We start from the raw sequence: 21,610 nt of genomic DNA on the forward strand, positions 1-21,610 counted from the left end.
AACAGAAGAGAAACATGAAATCAGAATCACATCAATCTACAGTGGTGCTAGAAAGTTTGTGAGCCTTTTAGAATTTTCTCTATTTCTGCATAAATATGACCTAAAAAGTGATCAGATCTTCCAGTAAGTCTTAAGATTAGATAAAGAGAACTCAATTAAACAAATAACACAAAAAACATTATACTTGTTAATTTATTTATTCAGAAAAATGATCCAATATTTCATGTATTTGTTGGGATAAGTATGTGAACCTCTATGATTATTAGTTCATTTAAAGAGTTAGATGTTCCAATCAATGGGATGACAATCAGTGCGAGTGTCCGAGGTCTTGCCTTATTTAAAGAACGTAAACCTGGGTCTTCACTATCAAAGTCTGATCTTCACTACACAGGTTTTTGGAAGTGTGCCATGCCTCGATCAAAGGAGATTTATGAGGTTCTCAGGAAAAAATGTTGTTGATGCTCACCAGGCTGGAAAAGGATACAAAACCATTTCTAAAGAGTTTGGACTCCACCAATCCACAGTCAGGCAGATGATGTACAAATGGAGGAAATTCAACGCCATTGTTGCTCTCCTCAGGAGCGGCAGACCAACAAAAATAACTCCCAAGAGCAAGGCATATAAAATTCCAGGAGGTCACTAAGAACCCCAGGGAAACATCTAAGGAGCTACAAGCCTCTCTTGCATTAGCTTTCATGAGCCTACCACCAGGCAAACACTGAACAACAATGGTGTGCATGGCAGGATTGCACAGAGAAAGCCACTGATCTCCAAGAGGAACATTGCTGCCCATCTAAAGGTTGCTAAAGACCATGTGGATAAGCCAGAAGTCTATTGGAAGAATGTTCTGTGGATGGATGAGTTGAAAATGGAACTTTTTGGTGTCAACGAGGTTATGTTTGGCGAAAAGCAAACACTGTATTCCAGCATAAGAACCTCATCCCATCTGATAAACATGATGGTGACAGTGTCATGATTTGGGTCTGCTTTGCTGCATCGGGACCAGGACTGCTGGCCGTCATTGATGGAACAACGAATTCTAAATTGTACCAGCAAGTTCCACAGGAAAATGTCAGGGTGTCCATCCGTGAACTGAAGCTCAAGAGACAGCGGGTTATGCAGTGAGACAACAACTCTAAACGTGAAAGTGAATCTACCAAAGAATGGTTAAAGCAGAAGAAATCTCACATTTTGGAGTGGCCGAGTCAAAGTCCTGACCTTAATCCTACAGGAATGCTGTGGATGACCTGAAGCAAGCAGTCATGCAAGGAAGTCCACTAATATCCCAGAGCTGAAGCAGTTTTGTAAGGAGGAATGGCCAAAAATTCCTCCAAGCCGATGTGCAGGACTGATCAACAGTTACAGAAAATGTTTGGTGAAAGGCATTGCTATACAAAGGGATCACAAAGCAATGGTTTATGCAGAAATAGAGAAAATTCTAAAAGGGTCCACAAACTTACCCTGTTCATCAATATTTCTAGGATACCTGCATGAATGGCCCTCTCCAGGTCATGCCACAGCATCACAATTGGTTTAAGATCTGGATTCTGACTTGGCCATTTCAAAACATGAATGTGTTTTTCAAACCATTTTGGTGTTGATTTACTCTTGTGTTTTAGATCGTTGTCTTGTTGCATCGTACAGCTTCCATTCAGCTTCAGGTGACGGATTGCTACCTTGACATTCTCTTGTAACATGTCTGGATACAATTTTGAATTCATTGTTCCCTCAATGATCACAAGCTCTCCAGGCCCTGGGACAGCAAAGCAGCCCCAAACCATGATGCTTCACAGTTGTTATGAGGTTTTGGTGTTGCTGTGCAGTGCCCTTTCTCCTCCAAACATAGTTTGCATTTCTTCCAGAAAGTTCAACTTTAGTCTCATCTGTCCACAGAATATTGTCCCAGAAGCATTGTGTAATGTGCAGGTAAACTCGAGATGTCCAGCAATGTTTGTTTTTGGAGGAGAGCAGTGGTTTCTTCCATGAACACCATTCTTGCTCAGTGCTGACGGTGTACACATGAACAGAGACTTTAGCAAATTCTAGGGGTTTCTGCAGGTCTTTTGCTGTTAGTCTTGGGTTCTTTTTCACTCCTTCAGCATTGCACATTGTGCTGTTGGTGAGATCTTTGCAGGATGCCCACTCCCAGGGAGAGAAGAAACAGTACTGAATTTCCTCTGTTTCCAGACAATTTCACTTACTGTGGACTGATGAACACTTTTGAAAATACTTTTGTAGCCTTTTCAGTGTCATGCATTTCTACAGTTCTTCTAAGGTCCCCTGAAAGTTGTTTTGATTGAGGCATGGTGCACATAAAGAGATCCTTACTGAGAAGAGCAGGTTCTGTCAGTAACCTGATTTTGTATGCCTTTTTTGAAAGGGCAGGGCACCTCATACAATCCACACCTCCAATCTCATCTCATTGATTGGAACACCTGACTCCAAATAGCTTTTGTAGAAGGCATTACCCCAGAGGTTCACATACTTTTTTGAACCTAGACTGTGATTGGTGTACTCAGTAATGACGAGAACACATACAATTGTTTGATAGTTATTTGGTTAGTCAGATTGTGTTTGTCTATTATTGTGACTTAGATGGAGATCAGACCACACTTTATGAATAATTAATGCAGGAAAGCCAGGGAATTGAAAAGGGTTCAAAAACTTTTTCTCAGAACTGTAATTTTAATGCAGTTGTTCAAAATAAAACCTGCTATACAACTAATCCATCTTACTAAGGATATTCTATAAATAAGAATCATGTTTAATATCACTGACGTATGTTGTGAAATGTGTTGTTTTGTGGCAGCAGTACAGTACAATACATAATTACTGTAAGTTGCAATAAAATATAAATAGTGTGAAATAGTGTTTGTCGCCTGTTCAGAAAAATGGTGGCAGAGGGGGAAAAGCTTTCACTTTTCTTGCAAAAACATTGTTTGGAAGCTTATTTGAGTTTAACATTGTTTATTTTAGAAGAAGACAATATCTTACATGTGTAATAATTTGACCTTTTTTCCAAAGAAAAAACAGGTGAAAGAAATATGCAATTTTTTTTACAGTGGGCATTTATACGTTCCATGCAAAGTGAGACTGAAAGAACAAATGCATGTAGAGACCTGATTGAGGATCAAGTGACTGAACAAAAGATTTATGAAGCCGTAAAGTTTCTAATGCTATACAAAGCTATTCATCTTCATAATGCCATGGAAAATGGAAGAAATGTTCCTGAATTTTGTAAACATTTGTTTGCAAGGAGTACATCGCTTTACCCGTATTATCTGATGATAAACCACCTAAATTTAATTGGCCACAGCAGAGATTTTGAAGAGGTAAGCAGGGATACTCATTTATTTTGAGTTTGAGTAAAATCTTTTAAATTTAGTCATCTTTGGGGTTTGTTGCTCAACAAAATCTTTCAAAAGCATTTGAGGTTATCATGGTGGGGTTTTTTTTCTGATAGGTTGTAAAAGTATGCATATACACTCAGTAGCCACTTTATTATGTGCACCTCATTAATGCAAATATCGAACCAGCCAATCACGAGGCAGCAACTCAATTCATTAAAAGCAGTGCAGCCATGGTCAAAAAGTTCAGTTATTGTTCAGATCAAACATCAAGAATAGAGAAGAAATGTGATCTAAGTGAATTTGACCCGCGGGATGATTGTTGGTGCCAAACGGGTTGGTTTCAGTATCTCAGAAACTGTTGATCTCTTGGGATTTTCATGTGCAATGGTCTGTAGAGTTTACAGAGAATGATGCAAAAAACAAACAAAAAAACTGCAATGAGTGGCAGTCCTGTGGGTGAAAACACATTGTTAATAAGAGAGGTCAGAGGAGAATAGCCAGACTGATTCAAGCTGACAAGAAGGCATCAGTAATTCAAATAACAACAGCGGTGTGCAGAAGTACATCTCTGAACACACAACTTGTCAGGCCTTGAAGTGGATAGGCCACAGTAGCAGAAGGCCATGAACATATACTCAGTGGTCACTTTATTAGGTACATGGGACTTAACTAAAGGTTCAAAGAAATGCTGGAGATATAGAAAGCAGAGTTTGTTCAGGGTTTAATTCCTTCACAGCTCAACAGCAGACACTTCATTACATACTGTTTTACTTTTTGAAATATGAGAAAGGTTCAACTAGCCTAAGACATGGTACAAACTTAATTGTACCATCAGTCTCTGGGAGAGGGCAAAACACAGAAAAGTAGCAACTAAAATCCAGCCAAACTGTTCTTATTTTCTTTTGTTGATCTTTAGAACATCAGAACATCGTTAACTTACCTGCACAGAATCTATGCAACTCTGTAATTAAATAGGATCTCTTAAGAGTTTATCCGTAGAGTGAAAGACTGATTACATATGCCTTTCTCAGTAACTAAGAGCCCCAAGTACAAGTAATTTTCCTTTTAAGCTACAAACAATAAGCCTAAAACCAGAGACGAAGCTCTTACAACGAAGAGTAAACAGTCGATGTTTTGGGCCGAGACACTTTATCCTGAGTCCTCAAGAAGGGTCTTAGGCTGGAATGTCAACAGTTTACTCTTTTCCTTAGATACTGCCCGGCCTTTTGAGTTCCTCCTGCATTTTGCATCCGTTGTTCTATTTTGATACGTTTGTTTCGAGCGTTATCAGAAGAGGTACAAGTATGTGGTTACCTGGATAGAGAGCGATAGGTATCTATAAAAGCAATATAGATCATTTGCTAAATAACACACACAAAATGCTGCAGGAACTCAGCAGGTCAGGCAGCCTCTGTGGCAGGCGTTCCCAGCCTTTTTTAGACCAATACCATTAAACAAAGGGGCTGTGGAGCCCAGATTGGGAATCCCTGCTCTATGGAAAGGAATAAGCACTTGACATTTCAGGCCAAAACCCTTCATTGAGACTGGAAAGGAAAGGCGGAAGAAGCCAGCATAAGAAGGTGGGGAGTGGGGGGTAAGTTGATGGGTGGATAAGGGGATATAACTTTTTGTGAAGACCAAATATAAAGGAGGGGTTGAAAAGTGGAGGATAATTGGGAGGAATAAGAAGTTAGAATAGGGAAACAAGACTTTTAGTGAATGATACTACATGTTAAGGGTAAACATTAAAATGTAAGGGAAGTTGAGTCTGATGAGCTAAAACCTGCCTGAAGCAAGCCACCCTTGCCTCTCGCCTCCCTATCCATTCCCTTTCCAATATCACCATTGTAGGATTGCCAGAAGCAGCTTTGATATGGCAGCTTGTATAATATTGGGGGCAGGCCAGTACAAGCTGAAAAAGCAGCTGAAAAAAACCCCAAAATGTCCTGGGATTTTAGAAAAATGTTGAAATAATTAATGAAATTAAAGTTCTGTACTATTGAACACATCTTACTTGTGTTTAATTGAAAGAAGTCTCCACTGATACGAATAAAGTGCTCTACCTCTGCCGAGTATTTCCTTGCACTGTGTCAAGTGCTGGGAAAATTATCATGCTTTTGGACCGAAGCATCAGCTCACATTCAGGAAGTAAACAAATGAAGAACAGTCAGAAAGTTCAACGGTTTGTGGCTTCACAGAACTCCCAAACTTAGCGGCAGCTAGCCGCAAAAAAATGTCGGCAGTTTGACTGCTGGAATTTCCTAGTAAATGTAGGTTCAATAAAAAGCCATGAATGCAGAAGCAAGCAAAATAGTGCAATTTTCAAGCATCGTGGAATGTAAAAGTAAATTGTTAATTTTGTTTACAATTTGAATTCATTTTTGCTTAATGCATTTATGAAGGATAACATGCAGAGACTGACAACCTTTTCATCGGTAACTTTTGTAAAGCACCCTCTAAGTGCCTTTTAAAAATACGAGTGTCATTTAGTTACCTTTTATCTGCCTTGGTAGTTATATCCTTCAACAAATAACTATAATATGTCATCTGCTTTCCCTTTTTTAAAACCATATTGACTGCCTAATTCTGTCCCCTGTTACTTCCTTAATGGATGTCAATATTTCCCTATCAGCTGATAGGGAAAATAGATGTTTCTCCCTGCTTCTCTTCCTCCCATTCTGAATTGAGAAACAATGATATGATTGATGGTTTTTCATCCACTGGAGGCCTGAGCAGATTCTTGGGAATTCTGAAAGACTATAATTAATGCACATAGCCTTTTCTTCCCGAAGCAACGGATACGCGCCTGTGCTCCGAAAAATCCGCCTGGTATTTTCTTCCTCTAGTGACATCTCTTGTTTTAACTTTTTTTCAAAATTCCTATTTCAATACTATTTTTGGCATATTTTTGTGTCTTCTGCCAGAAACAAATATTCTGGGTCTCTGTTCAATATATTTTCTGTTTCCTTAGTCCTAATTGTAAAATTTTGTTCAATCAAGCCCCAGTTTTTCTTAATTGTTCATCTGTCCATTGGGGTATTGACATTTTAGCTATTCAGTGCATGCATAGGTTGTATAAAGTTAAAAGTATACCTATTATCAAAGTCCACGTATTTCACCATATACAGCCCTGAGATTCATTTTCTTGTGGGCATTCTCAATAAATCCTATAACCATAATAGAATCAGTGAAAGGCCGCACCCAACAGGTCTTCTCCAAGTTGGGCCAATCTCCTGAAAACAAAAGCTGATTAGTTACCTGAAGACTGTAAACTACCCCTGAATGTGGGTAAATGTTAAAAAGAAGCATGGGTAGAATTAGTATGTTTGTGAGAATGAGAATAAATTGTCAGGTTATGAGGCAAAAACACAGCTGCTTCACTGTGTGGGAGCCAGCATAAGCCCGGTCTAAGAGGCCTCCTGTGTCATAATAAAGCTGTCAACAGCCATTTCATTCCCCAATCATTGCTTCCTATTTCAAAGTGCAAAGTACATTTATTATACAAGTATATATATGTTATGACATGGCTGCTCGTTCCTTACAGGCAGCCAGGAACCAAAAGAACCCATTAAAAAAAAAGGTCGAACACCCAATGTGCAGAGAGAAAAAACACGTCTTGCAAAGAGTAGCCACAAGCAAATAGCAGTCTGAGCTGCAGTCTGCAAAGAGAGCCCTGCAGTTCAGCAGAAAGCTGAGTCATGGAGCAATGTTCTGAACCAGCCCATCCCTCGCCTTGAGCCCTGACTCCCTGCCCTTTTCCATCTGGCCCAGTGCCTAAATCAACGTCCAAACCTCAGATCCCATCACTTCAATATGCTCTGGGCCCCACCTCCTCAATTTAGCTTGTGTCTAATCACAGTATCTGTGGAGAAAAAAATCAACTTCTTTTTAATGCAATTTTAATTTGTTTCTGGAACTATATATTTTTTCATTTGCAGTGCTATTAGACGGATTGGATCAAAGAATCTTTGCTTCATGTCAGTCATGTGAATTAAATGATAAGATAGATTGATCAATACTTTATTGATCCCAAAGGAAATTACAGTGTCACAGTAGTATTACAAGTGTACAGATATACAAATATTAGAAGAGAAGTAAGAAAGAATAAAAAATAAGTTATTTATACAGTCTAACAGGAGGGGGTCTTCACTTCCCCGGCGAAAGCTTGACTTACTATAGAACCTCATACAGCACTCTTTGGAGCAGCACAGTTGTCGTAGTCTATTACTAATAAGTGCCCCTCTGTTCAGCCAAGGTGGCCTGCAGAGGGTGAGAAACATTGTCCAGAGTTGCCAGGATTTTCCATAGGGTCCTTGGTTCCACGACAGCCTCCAGTGTATCCAGTTTGACTCCTGTAACAGAGCCAGCCTTTCTAACCAATTTATTGAACCTGCTGCCATTACCCCAGCACACCAGCGCATAGAAAATTGAACTGGCAACGACAGACTGGTAAAGCATGTGAAGGAGAGGCCTGCATTCTCCAAAGGATCTCCTCAGGAAGTAGAGGCGACTCTGGCCCTTCTTATACACAGCTTCTGTCTTGGTGCTCCATTCAAGTCTGTCATCCAGATACTTGTGGATCCTCACCACATTTACGAAGTCAACATGGAGTTGCTGTAACTTAGTTTATAAATAGAGTCACAGAGAAGTACAGCGCAGAAGCAGGCCCTTTGGCCCATCTAGTCCATGCTGAAACCATTTAAATTGCAAACCCCATTGATCTGCACTGGGACCATAGCCCTCCATACTCCTCCTATCTATGTACCTATCCAAGCTTATCTTGAACGTTGAAATCGAGCCCGCATGCACTACTGCAGGCAGCTTATTCCACCTTCTCACGACCCTGTGAGCGAAGTAGTTTCCCCCTCATATACCCCTTAAACTTCTCAACTTTCACCCTTAAGCCATGACCTCTGGTTGTAGTCCCACCCAACCTCAATGGAAAAAGCCTGCTTGCATTTTCTCTATCTATACCCCTCATATACCCCTCATAATTTTGAATAAAGTTGAGATTCTTTCATCTCCCACTCCCCCCCCCCCCACAAAATGATGTTCTATTTAGGAAAAATGAACAGTTGTTAATGGGGCAATTCTGGTTTAGTCATTGACTAGATCTTTACTGCTTTCCAGGTTTACTCTAGGGAAAAATGGTTTATCCTCAGAAAAACTGTCTGCAAATACTGTGACCAAAAGCATTGCAAAAAATATCAAGAGGATCACATTTGTAGCACTTTGCGTCATAGAATGTAGCAATAATTGTGTATCATTTTATTTCAGATTGAGACAGAGCTTCTGAAGTACACTTTGGAAATTGAAATCAATATTTGACAGCATTATCCTGGACTAATTGGGTAACTGGTATTCTCAAGACCCAAAAATTGTCATCACGTACTGCTGAGTAAAATCAAAATGGAACAGCTTACTTTCTGTACGTACCAAGAAAGGGACAGCTGATATTCTTGCAACTAATGGATTCTTTTCAAATCTGCTCATCTGGCAATAAAACACAAATCTATCTAATCCAACTTTCAAAAGAAAAGTAGTTTTAAAAACACCAAAGGGCCTTGAATTGCTGAAGGGCAAATGTAAGGAAGAAGAATCTCATTAATTCAAGCTCTCCTGCATTCCATCATGGAGTTTGTAGAAATAACCTTGCTCAAAAATGTGTCGAGAACAGGAAAAAAACATGAATATACAGTTTCCAGAGCAGTGCAATCACCAAAAACATTTTCACAATGATGAATGTTTATAAATATTATTAGAACAAATAAGTTTGGTCAAAGACAGCGTCTTCAAACTGTGCCTTAAAGGAGAATGCAATTTAGGAAGTGATTTTATATTTTAGACCTGGCAGTGAAAGGCATGGCAAGAGCAATTAAATTCAGGGATGATCAGAGGCTAGAATCAGGCCAGATATATGCTTGGGGGAGATTATAGAAATGGAGAAGACTGAAGTAATGTGAAAACAAGAATGGGGAATTTCTTAAGCAGGAAAAAGCTAGTGTTGACAAGAACAGGGATGATAATTGAAGCTTGAACATGAACAATTTTGGGTGGTGTCGAGTTTGCAAAGAATGATACAAATGAAATCTAGAGGACGCAGAGTCAGGTATGGATATAAAGGCACAGAAGTGGCAGATCATCTGAAGCAGCTGCAGAGTCTGGTAAATCTTTAAAAGGTATCAAAGTGATGGTACAGTCGGCCCTCCTTATCCATGGATTCTGTATGCGCGGATTCAACCAATCGCAGATCGGGAAAACCCAGAAGTTCTCTCCAGCACTCATCGTTTGAGCATGTACAGACTATTTTTTCTTGTTATTATTCCCTAAACAATACAGTATAACAACTATTTACATAGCATTTACATTGTATTAGGTGTTATAAGAAATCTGGAAATGGCTTAAAAGTACAGGTAGTCCCTGGGTTATGAATGAGTTCCATTCCTGAGTCCGTCTTTAAGTCAGATTTGAAGTCTGAACAGGTACATCTGGTATTATTTAGCGTCAGTTAGTCAAACGTTTTTCCTTAGTATATAGTACATATTTTACCTTTCTATGCATATAAAACACTTAAGAAACATACATATTTCAATAATTAAACCACTGCATTGCTTAGTAATAATTGTAGCTTTCATCAGGGCAGGGCCTTTCACGTGCTCCATTAAAATTGTTCCTATTGTTGACCAACTGTAGCCTAACGCTTTTCCAATGACCGATGGCATTTCACCTCTTTCCGATCGCTTTATTACTTCCACCTTATTTTCAATCGCAATCATGATTATACTTGATACTTGGGTTTTCTCTGGAGTGGTGGGGACTGAGGGGAGATCTGAGGGAGGATTTTAAGAGTACACAGTATCTTTTCCCAAGGGTTGAAATGTCTCATTATCAAAGGGCATGCCTTTAATCTGAGAAGGGGTAATCTCAAAGGAGATGTGAGGGGGAGTGTTTTTTTTCTTATGTACACACACGCGCGAGTGGTGGTTGCCTGGAATGCTCTGGTTAGAGTGGTTTACAGACAGAACACTAGAGACTTTTAAGATGTGTTTAGATAGGCATGTGAATGTGAGGAAAGTGGAAGAATATGCACACTGCATTGGCAGAAGAGATTAGTTAGCCATTTAATTACTCCTTTAATTGTTTTGGCACAACATTGTGGTCCGCATGGCCAGTTTCTGTGCTGTACTGTTCTAACATTTAAATTATGTCATTATAGGTGCATATAATAACCTATATTGTCATTGTGTCAGTATTTGTTGCACCTAGAGACATCTCACCATGCTGTAGACTTTCCAAAACAAGCTACTGAGAAATTCAGTTTGGCTGACTGAGAATGCACACTTTTCCGATGAAAACACACTGCATTTACCAAAATCCAAATAAGTTGTGACCAGACCATCTGTAACTAAATCACATTTACTACCTTGGAATATTTAATTGTTTGCAATTTCATCACTTTTCTAAACCCTTGTGAACAGTGAGACGAAGATTCTCTTGGCTTGGTCAAAGAACCAATTTACACTAATTCTCTGGAGCTTCTGCCATCTCCAACGGGATCCCAGCACCAAGCACATCTTTCCCTCCACCCCACTTCCTGCTTTCCACAGGGATGGCTTCCTGTGTGTCTCCCTTGTCTATTCGTTCCTCCCCATTAATCTCCCTCCTGGCACTTGTCTTTACAAACGGAACAAGTGCTGCACCTGCTCTACACCTCCTACCACTCAGGGCCCCAACAGTCCACCTGTGAGTCTATTGGGGTCATATACTGTGTCCAGTGCTCCCAGTGTGGCCTCATGTATTTCGGTGATACCCAAAATAGATTGGGAGACCGCTTCACCAATCACCTACGCTCTGTCCACCAGAAGTGGAATCTCCCAGCAGCCACCCATTTCAATTCCACTTCCCATTCCCATTCCAGTATGTCAATCCATGGCCTCCTCTACTGTCGCAATGAGGCCACACTCAGGTTGGAGGAATAACACCTTGTATTCCATCTGGGTAGCCTCCAAGCTGATGGCATGTGGCATGAACATCAACTTATTGAACTACCAGTAATGATTCCCCCCCCCCTTCACCATTCCCCATCCCCTTTTCCCTCTCTCACCTTATCTCCTTGCCTACCCATCCCTCTGGTTCACCTCCCCCCTTTTTTTTCTTCCATGGCCTTTTGTCCTCCATTAGATTCGCCCTTCTCCAGTTCTGTATCTTTTTCACCAATCAACCTCCCAGCTCTTCACGCCTCTCCCTCCCAGTTTCACCTGTTGTTTCTCCCTCTCCCCCACCCCCACTTTTTAAATCTACTCTTTTTTTTCTCCAGTCCTGCTAGAAGGCCTCAACCTGAAACATGAACTATACTCTTTTCCATAGATGCTGCCTGGCCTGCTGAGTTCCTCCAGCATTTTGTGTTGTTTCAATTTCCAGCATCTGCAGATTTTTCTCTTGTTTGTGACCACATAAATTTAACACCATTCTGGCTTTAACATCTCAATTTTATGTCTCAATCCCATTCTGCTGCCTAGTGACAATGGAAGAGGGGAGAATGGAAAGAAGGAATGAATGCATTTGTGTTTAAATGCTACCGCAGTGCACAGGTTGAGACAGATCAATTTGACTTCTACTGTGCCAGACCAAGTGCAAAACTAGAAAATGACCATGCATTTTCAGTCTGTACTTTTACAAATTGCTTCTAATTTTAAAGATTAAAAATATTTGTAAATCAATTATTTGAAATTCTCCATGCTGGTTGCAAAAATGTCAGTCTAAATCTAACCTATCTGTCTTAAGTGCATGGGACCAATGACATGTCCATAGTCCAATCAGTAGTGGTTATGCTCCCTTTAGATTATCTGCATTAGGAGTGCTTTTTGAACTTAGCGCCAATTGGCTTAAACTTAAATATTATGTCAACTCAATGAACTTCTGTTATTTCAAACACTTTCCTAATTATACTCAAATTCTCTGTAACTACATGCTGAAACAAAACTAGTTCCTGCTTGAGAATCTGAAGCTGGAGTGAAGATAGCAGCTCATTTTATGTAGCTTAGTTTTTAGTACCGGAACAAAATTCTCTGGCAGTTTGCTTTTATATGAGAATTGTTGCCGTGTTCTGACCACCTGTTGTCCATGCTGTTTTTGGACACACAAAAGTTCCCATTGTCCTAAACCTTCCACTTTAATATCACCATCAAGTTTAGATCTTTTCATGGTCTCATGTTGTATTCTCACAACTCTACAGATTCCCCATCTCCCTAAAGCTCTTTGTTCCTATAATTGATTTACACAATTTTAAAAGTTGATGATTTTACCAATTGATTACTTTTTGTTTTTAGTCATTACTGAAGCAACTGCACTTATACAGATACCAAATATCCATTGACTAATTAATTGTGGAACTCAGTTACAGCCAAACCAAATCAATCTCAAATCTCCATCTAGTTCGAGAGAGACTAATGTTTAATAACAAGGTACAGGGATGTTTCATATCCCAATTGTATCTACTACCCAAAGAGAAGAAACCACACCGAATAACACAGACTGGAAATACAACTTGGATCATTTTGTTCAAAATGACAGTTACTCAACCATTTTAAGTTTAGCAATTAATGAGATTTTTGCTGTATTTAAGGCAGCAGGTTCCTTAAAACAATGTCATTTATTGCAACTTGTAAAAGAACTTAGCTTTTTAAAGAACATGTCTAAACTCATTTTGAAACCAAGTCTAAGAATTTGTTCAGTATTTAACAAATCCATTTCTGTGTTCAGTGAAATAGCTTGCTCATGTCAAACTTGCAAAGTAAACAATGTACATGGTGATAGTAAATAAAACAATGAAGACAAAGGTTGTAGTGCAGTCTAAAGGGGTGCAAAACAAAATGCACAACCAGATGTGTGAGAAGAGGGAGAATAATTCAAGACGTTCTAATATAGACATTGGTGTACTGTTAAAGCTAAATGTTTTATAGAGTCTCTTCTAGAGTATTACTAAAGTAGTAAACTTGTTAAGAATTATTTCCATTTATTCAGACGATTGTATTGGTTGGTTAAGATCAAATGTTGCCTTGGCGATGTTTTTTACTGAATACAGATAAAAACATTGGAAATACCAATAGGTATGGAATATACCTTGAGTTGATTGTTTTATTTTGATGAATGTTTATCATCTTGTCGAAAATGTTCTTGAAATTTTCCCTGAAAATGGCTCCACAGGATGATAGGGTGGTTAAGATGGCATATGGCGTGCTTGCCTTTATTAGTCAAGGTATTGAAAGTCGAAGTCAGGAAGTTATGTTGTAACCTTAAAAAAAACTCTAATTGGGCTGCATCTGGAGTGTTGCTTACGGTTCTGATCGCCCCATTAAAGGATGTCAAAGCATCGGAGAGGGTGCAAAAGAGGTTAACAAGGATATTGCCTGGATAAGAGAGCATGTGCTATAATGAGAGGTTGGGCAAACTTGGGTTGTTTTCTATGGAGTGGCAGAGGCTGATCTGATAGAGGTCTGTTGCTTTACTTTATTGCTTTATTGTTGCCAAACAATTGATACTAGAGTGTACAATCACCACGGCGATATTTGATTCTGCACTTTGTGCTCCCTGGAGTCCAAATCAAAATAAATATAATAAAAATTTAAATTATAAATCGTGCATTGAAAAGGAAAAGTGAGGTAGTTCAAAAAAACCGAGAGACAGGTCCGGATCTTTGGAAGGTACGGCCCAGATCCGGGTCAGGATCCATTCAGCAGTCTTATCACAGTTGGAAAGAAGCTGTTCCCAAATCTGGCCGTACAAGTCTTCAAGCTTCTGAACCTTCTCTCGGAGGGAAGTGGAACAAAAAGTGTGTTGGCTGGGTGGGTCGTGTCCTTGATTATCCTGCAGCACTGCTCCGACAGTCCAAGGATGGAAGATTGGTTTGTGTGATGTGCTGGGCTATGTTCACGATCTTCTACAGCTTCTTCCAGTCTTGGACAGGACAACTTCCATACCAGGTTGTGATGCACCCTAGAAGAATGCTTTCTACGGTGCACCTATAAAAATTAGTGAGGTTTTTAGGTGACAGGCCAAATTTCTTCAGCTTTCTCAGGAAGTAAAGGTGCTGGCAGGCCTTCTTGGCAGTGGATTCTGCTTGGTTAGACCAAGTCAGGTCATTTGTGATATTCACCCCGAGGAACTTAGAGCTTTTGACCTGTTCCACCTGCGCACCACCGATGTAGATGGGGTCATGCGGTCCACTTCACCTTCTGAAGTCAACAACCAATTCCTACGTCTTGCTGACGTTGAGAGATAGGTTATTGTCTTTGCAGCATGCCACCAGGTTCTTAATTTCCTCTCTGTACTCAGACTCATCATTACCCAAGATACGGCCTACAATTGTGTCATCAGCAAACTTATATATTGAGTTTGATGGAAACTTGGCTACACAATCATGGGTGTACAGTGAGTACAGCAGGGGGCTGAGTACACAGCCTTGTGGGACACCAATGCTCAGAGTGATTGTAGAGGAGAGCTTGTCCCCTCTTTTTACAGCCCGGGTCCTGTCGGTGAGGAAGGTGAAGATCCAGCTGCAGATCTGAGTGCTAAGACCCAGGGTCCGGAGCTTAGGAATCAGTTTATTTGGAATGATGGTATTAAAGGCAGAGCTGTAGTCAATGAAAAGGAGCCTCATGTATGTGTCTTTATTCTCCAGGTATTCTAAGGAGGAATGTAGTGCCAGAGAGCTGGCATCTGCCGTTGTCCTGTTGCTCCGGTAGGCGAATTGCAAAGCGTCGAGGTTAACTGGTAGTCTGTGGTTGATGTGTGCCATAACCAATCGCTCAAAGCACTTTATAGCAATTGACATCAGAGCCACAGATCGATAGTTGGAGTGGTGTTACAGGCAAACATGATGGGTACTTTTAAGAGGCATTTAGATAGGCATGTGGCTGTGAGAAAAATGGAAGGATATGGACATTGTGTGGACAGAAGAGATTAGTTTCGTCAGCAATTTAATTACTAATTTAATAGGTTTGGCACAAAATTGTGGGCTGTACTGTTCTATGTTCTACTCGCCTGTCTCTGATTAAACTTGGTAACATGCCATAGACTTAATGTTATTTGTAAACTTTTATGTTAACAATGGAAACTTTATTTATTACAAGTATGACAAAGGAAGTTATAGCAATATAAATAGATCCAAAGAATAAACTAATCTCCAAAGTGCTCTAACATTAAAACATATCAGGTTATCACTGAATTTAAAGTTAGCTCTGACATCATATGTTTTACTAATCAGAAAACAAATTTGCAAAATTACATTTTGATAAGTTACATAGAACCATAGAACACTACAGCACAGTACAGGCCCTTCTGCACTCCATGTTGTGCCGATCCTTAAAAAAAATTACTAACCCCACACTACCCCATAACCGTCCATTTTTCTTTCATCCATGTGCCTGTCCAAGAGGCTCTTAAATACCCCTAATGTTTTAGCCTCCACCACCATCCCTGGCAAGTCATTCCAGGCACTCACAACCCTCTGTGTAAAAAAAAATTATCCCTGATGTCTCCCCTAAACTCCCCTCCCTTAATTTTGTACATACGCCCTCTGGTGTTTGCTATTGGTGCCCTGGGGAACAGGTACTGACTATCCAACCTATCTATGCCTCTAGTAATCTTGTAGACCTCTATCAAGTCCCCTCTCATTCTTCTACACTCCAAATCGAAAAGTCCCAGCTCTGCTAACCTTGCTTCATATGACTTGTTCTCCAATCCAGGTAACATCCTGGTAAATCTCCTCTGCACCTTCTCCATAGCTTCCACATCTTTCCTATAACGAGGTGACCAGAACTGAACACAATATTCTAAGTGTTGTCATAATAGTAATACATAATTGTATTAAAACTTTAAAAATGATCTTGTCATCTAATTTCTTGCCAAGCTGATGCATTTTCATATCTTTGCACTGCTTATTTACTGAATAAATATCATGTTGCTCAGTTTCAACTCAAAAATAAGATTTACAACATCAGCAGCACAAAGCCAGGTAGTCAGCGCTGTTTAATTTGACTTTGAACCCACAATAGGTGGGGAAGTTCCTCTGCACACATGCTGGTAGGTCTGTGTACAAGCTTCAGAGTAAATATGGAAAAAAGACAGACCTGGTCTGCAGGTTAAGAGTCTACTTTGGAGAAAGGCAGCTGTTGATGGTACCATAAAGTTTCTGGTAAGTGTGGATTGGGAAAGTTTGTTTTCTGGCAAAGGTGTACTTGGTAAGTGGGAGGACTTCAAAAATGAAATTGAGAGCTTTTATGTGCCTGTCAGAATAAAAGGCCAATATAACAGGTGTAGGGAACCTTGGTTTTCAAGAGATATTGAGGACCAGGTTAAGGATACAGAAGGAGGTGTATAGCAGGTATAGGCACATAGGAATAAATGAAGTGCTTATGGAGTGTAAGAAATGAAAGAAAACACAAAGAAACCCAGAGGGGTAAAAGAAGGCATGAAGTTGGTCTAGCAGACAACACGAAAGAGAATCCCAAGGTATTCTGCAGATATGTTAAGAGCAAAAGGATTAAGAGGGACAAACTTGGTTCTCTGGAAGATCAAAATGGTAATCCTTGCATGGAGCCAAAAGAGATGGGGAGAGATCTTAACTGGAATTTTTGCATCTATGTTTACTCAGGATCAACTTGGAGCATCAACTTTATCAACCCTATACGGATTTCACAGAAGAAGGTGTTTGCAGTCTTGAGGCAAATTAGTGTGGATAAAGCCCCAAGGCATAACAAGATGTTCCCTCGGACCATGTGGGAGGCAAGTGCAGTAACTCCAGGGGCCCTAGAAGAGACATTGAAACCCTTAGCAAACACAAAGTGCACTGCAGATGCTGTGGTCAAAGCAACACGTACAACACATTGCAGGAACTCAGCAAGTCGGACAGCATCCGTGGAAATGAGCAGTCAACGTATTGGGCTGAGACCCCTCATCAGGACTCATGAAGGGTCTGGGCCCGAAACATTGACTGCTTGTTTCCACGGATGCTGTCCGGCCTGCTGAGTTCCTCCAGTGTGTTGTATGTGTTGCTTGAAACCCTTAGCGATAGGTGAGGTACCTGAGAATTGGAGAATAGTTAATGTTGTTCCACTGTTTAAGAAAGGGTCTAAAATATTAACCAGGAAATTATAAGCTGGTGAGCCTGGATCAGTAGTGAAAAAGTTATTGGAAGGTATTCTAAAGGACCAGATATGAGTACCTGGATTAGCATGGACTGATTACAGCATAGCCTCGTACATGGTAGGTCAAGTCTAACCAATCTTGAGTTTTTCAAGGAATTTACCAGGAAAGATGATGAATGCAAGGCGGTGGATGTTGGTCTACATGGACTTTAGCAAGGCATTTTACAAGATTCCACATGGCAGGGTGGTCAAGAAGGTTCAGTCACTCAGCATTCAAGATGAAGTAATAAACTGGATTAGGCATTGGCTTTGTGAGACAAGCCAGAGTTGTAGTAGATGGTTGTCTCTCTGACCGGAGGCCAATGTCCAACCTGCTGAGTCCCTCCAGCGTGTTGTGTGTTGAAGGGATAGGTGCTGGGTCCTTTATTGTTTATCATCTATATCAATAATCTGTATGATAATGTGGTTAACTGGATCAGCAAATTTGCAGATGACACCAAGATTGGGGATATACCAGACCGTGAGGAAGGCTATCAGAGTTTGCAGCCATGTCTGGACTATTTGGAAAACTGGGCTGAAAAATGGCAGATGGAATTTAATGCAAGTCTTGCACTTCAGTATCAGGGGAGGTCATATGCAGTGTTCAGTATATCACTGAGGAGTGTGGTCGAACAAAAGGATCTGAGAATACAGGTCCGTAATTCACTGAAAGTGGTGTTACAGGCAGTTTGTTGTAAATAAAGCTTTTGGCATATCGACCTTCATAAATCAAAGTATTGAATACTAAGATGGGATGTTATGTTGAAATTGTATATGGCATTGGTGAGGCCTAATTTGGAGTATTGTGTGCAGTTTTGGTCACCTACCTACAGGAAAGATGTAAATAAGGTTGAAAGAGTACAGAGAAAATTTACAAAGACGTTGCCAGGACCGGAAGACCTGAGTTTAAGAAAAGATTGAATAAGTTAGGACTTTATTCCTTGGAATGTAGAAGATTGAGGGGAGCTTTGATAGAGGTATACAAATTTAAGAGAGGTATAGATAGGGTAAATACAGTCAGGATTTTTCCACTGAAGTTGGGTGGGACTACAACTAGAGGTCATGGGTTAAGACTGAAAGGTCAAAAGTTTAAGGTGGACATGAGGGGAAGCTTCTTCACTGGGAGGGTTGTGAGAGTGTGAAATGAGCTGCCAGCACAAGTGGTGCATGCAAGCTTGATTTCAATGTTGAAGAGAAGTTTGGATAGGTTCATGGTTGGTAGGGGTATGGAGAGCAATAGTTGATACAGGTCAATGGGAGTAGGCAGTTTAAATGGCATGGACTAGATGGGTCGATTTCAGTGTTGTACTTTTCTATGACTCTATAACTGTTAGAGTTTACCTCCCCAACTTTGTAGAAGTTCAGATTCAGATACAAAATATTCAAGTGCCAAACCATTGTAGCTGAGCACCAAAAATTTCTTCGCTGATGATACGATGCAAAATTCCTTATCGAATCCAAACGTAGATTGATACTGTACTGGGAAATTTTACCATTGTTCCTGCTTCATAGAGGACAAATATTAAGTACATTAAAATGCATAAAGTTGTAAAATATAATGATTAAAATTATGAATGTGATTTTTGTATTATTTGAACTGAGCTGAAATTATGCAGTTTAGAAACTGAACCTGATTAAAATGGTTTGACATTGCTATAAATGTATTGGGCTGAGATACACACACGAAAGAGGAGCAACCAATCTTCTGAAATTCATTCACATTAAAAACAGAGCAAGAGCGCATTTCCATTAATAATCAGAGACCCTGTTCTGTGTTGAACATTTCTGTTGCCTCAAAGTTGTTTACCGGAGGAAGTTTGCTCCACGATCCCTACTCCAGCTAGCAGCATATTTAGTTGTAGGTGACATGCTAGTGTAGCTAACATTGCCAATCCATGGAAGACTGGGCCAATACATCGCTTGACATTTTTTAAAAAACAGAAATTGCTTACTGAATCTAATTCTTTCATCACCACTCCAATATACTTTACTGAAGTTATTGCAGAAGTGTATAATGTAGAAGAAAATATTTATATCCATGGATAATATTTAGTACTTTTGGTGGGGGGAACTTACTTTCTGCCTGTTATGCCACTGGCACATAGGATAACAATGAAGATCCTCCATCTCCGGCTGTGTTCAGGGCTTCCTTCACAGTGTCAGCAACTTCCTCTTGCTCTTCACTATTGTTAGTCATGCAAGTCCCAGGGGCACCATTTGACGCACCATCAATAACTCTCGGAGACGTGAGACGAGATATAGGCTTTTATTGGCTGGAAGAAAGAACAAGCAGCAATTGACCACCACACTACATCCTGGAGACTGAGGCCGGGGCGGTGTCTCCAATCGCCTTTATACCGGGGTCCGTGGGAGGAGCCACAGGAGCAGTCAGCGGGGGTGCATGTCCAGACAGGTATATGTAGTTCACCACAGTAACACAGGAAATGTTATACTCCAGGTAGCTGAAAGAGTGTGGGTTTATAATAGATATCAGTAGATAAGCTGCCGCCAGAGAAAGAGACAGTGGCACTTTGCGGACAGGGAGGAAAAACCCGAGGGATTTCCAGAGGATTGAACCCTATCTCACATACAAATTGAAGTTACATTGTTCTCTTTGCCTTGTCATTGAACACAGCTGAACAAAGCTGAAGGCAAAGTGGTAACTGATGCACCATCAATAACTCTTGGAGACGTGAGGTGAGATATAGGCTTTTATTGGCTGGAAGAAAGAACAAGCAGCAATTGACCACCACACTGCATCCTGGAGACTGAGGCCGGGGCTGTGTCTCCAATCGCCTTTATACCGGGGTCCGTGGGAGGAGCCACAGGAGCAGTCAGCGGGGGGGCATGTCCAGACAGGTATATGTAGTTCACCACACCATTGTACTCAGATGCCGAAGGATTCTTCATTGCTGTTTCCGTAACAATTTTAGTTTTACCCGCCAGGGTTGTTAGCCCTGAGCTGAACCTCCAATCCTGGAGGACCGACTTGTGGGCCACTCTTATTCTGGCCTCTACCCTTTGACCAGTTTAGCATGGGTGACCCTACCAACAGCCAAAGCACTGAGCCCTGACTCCAGCCAACATAGCTCTCCGGGTCATTGAGGTACACAAGCCTACAAACCACAGCAAGGTTGTGGTCCTCTTGGAGGTTTGGTGGTGGGGAAGGGTCCTTAAATTTCCCAACTTTACTCTGTTTAACACAAATAGGAAATCAAATTCCCTAATCTGCCAGCACTGCCTCAGGATTTGTTAAATTCATAGGATTGGGGGAGTAAAGTTAGAAATCAACTATAAAATGTGTCAATTGTCATGCTTCAGACAAGAAACCTGGTTTTGAGCCTTCAACATGTTCAAACTAATCCACGGAAGAAACTGAAATGTCACGAGGCTTGGCAGAAATAATTATCAAAGTACTCTTTTAAGATCCAGTTGCTGAACTGGAACAAGGGAGTCAATATTTTCAGGGGCCAAAAAGCTGACAAAGGCAGCAAGAAAATAGGTGTGAACTTGAGCACGCATCTTGAACGCACAGCAATTTTCCTCCCATTTCCTGGTAAAACTTGCGACTGGAATGCATATTCCACTGAGGTGGACTGGGTTTAAATTAGCTGAAACAATATGATCAAGCAAAGCATCCAGATAATTATTCCTCTCAAGTTTGAGATACTTAAATACATTGAATCAATTCACTGATCAGTTTCATGCAATAGGAGCTTTATCTACATATTTTCATTAAATACTCAGTGCAGAAATAGGGGAAGTGGTTAGTGTAACACTATAACAGCACTAACAACTTGGGTTCCATTCTGATGCTGTCTGTTTTCCCGGTGCCCATGTGTTTCCTCCTGTGTTCCAAAGATGTACAGATTAGTAGGTTAATTACTCAAAAGGGTGTTGACACAAACCCATTAGGGCTGGCAGGGCCTGTTACCATACTGCTTCCCAAAAAAATAATAATTCCTCAAAATAACCTTCTCTCTGACTGAAGAACAAAAAAAAGATGTTATGAAAAATATCCATTTCCTTGTGTTAACGAAATTATAAGGGCAATTATTTAAATTTAAGGACTGT

General features: G+C 40.4%; 1 protein-coding gene across 9 annotated transcripts in view; it reads left to right on the forward strand.

The window, feature by feature from the left end:
* LOC132378338 (ubiquitin thioesterase otulin-like) overlaps nt 1-13,467 on the forward strand; it is a 50,020-nt gene extending 36,553 nt beyond the window's left edge. For all 9 annotated transcript variants that reach the window (XM_059945158.1, XM_059945162.1, XM_059945166.1 and 6 more), the window contains 2 exons: nt 3,063-3,332; nt 8,628-13,467. In XM_059945158.1, the coding sequence (XP_059801141.1) occupies nt 3,063-3,332; nt 8,628-8,678 (321 nt within the window). In that variant the 3' untranslated portion in view covers nt 8,679-13,467. The remainder of the gene's footprint in view (nt 1-3,062; nt 3,333-8,627) is intronic.
* Nucleotides 13,468-21,610: the final 8,143 nt, after the last annotated feature.

This window comes from Hypanus sabinus, chromosome 20, assembly GCF_030144855.1.
Source record: "Hypanus sabinus isolate sHypSab1 chromosome 20, sHypSab1.hap1, whole genome shotgun sequence".
Taxonomy (NCBI): Eukaryota; Metazoa; Chordata; class Chondrichthyes; order Myliobatiformes; family Dasyatidae; genus Hypanus; species Hypanus sabinus.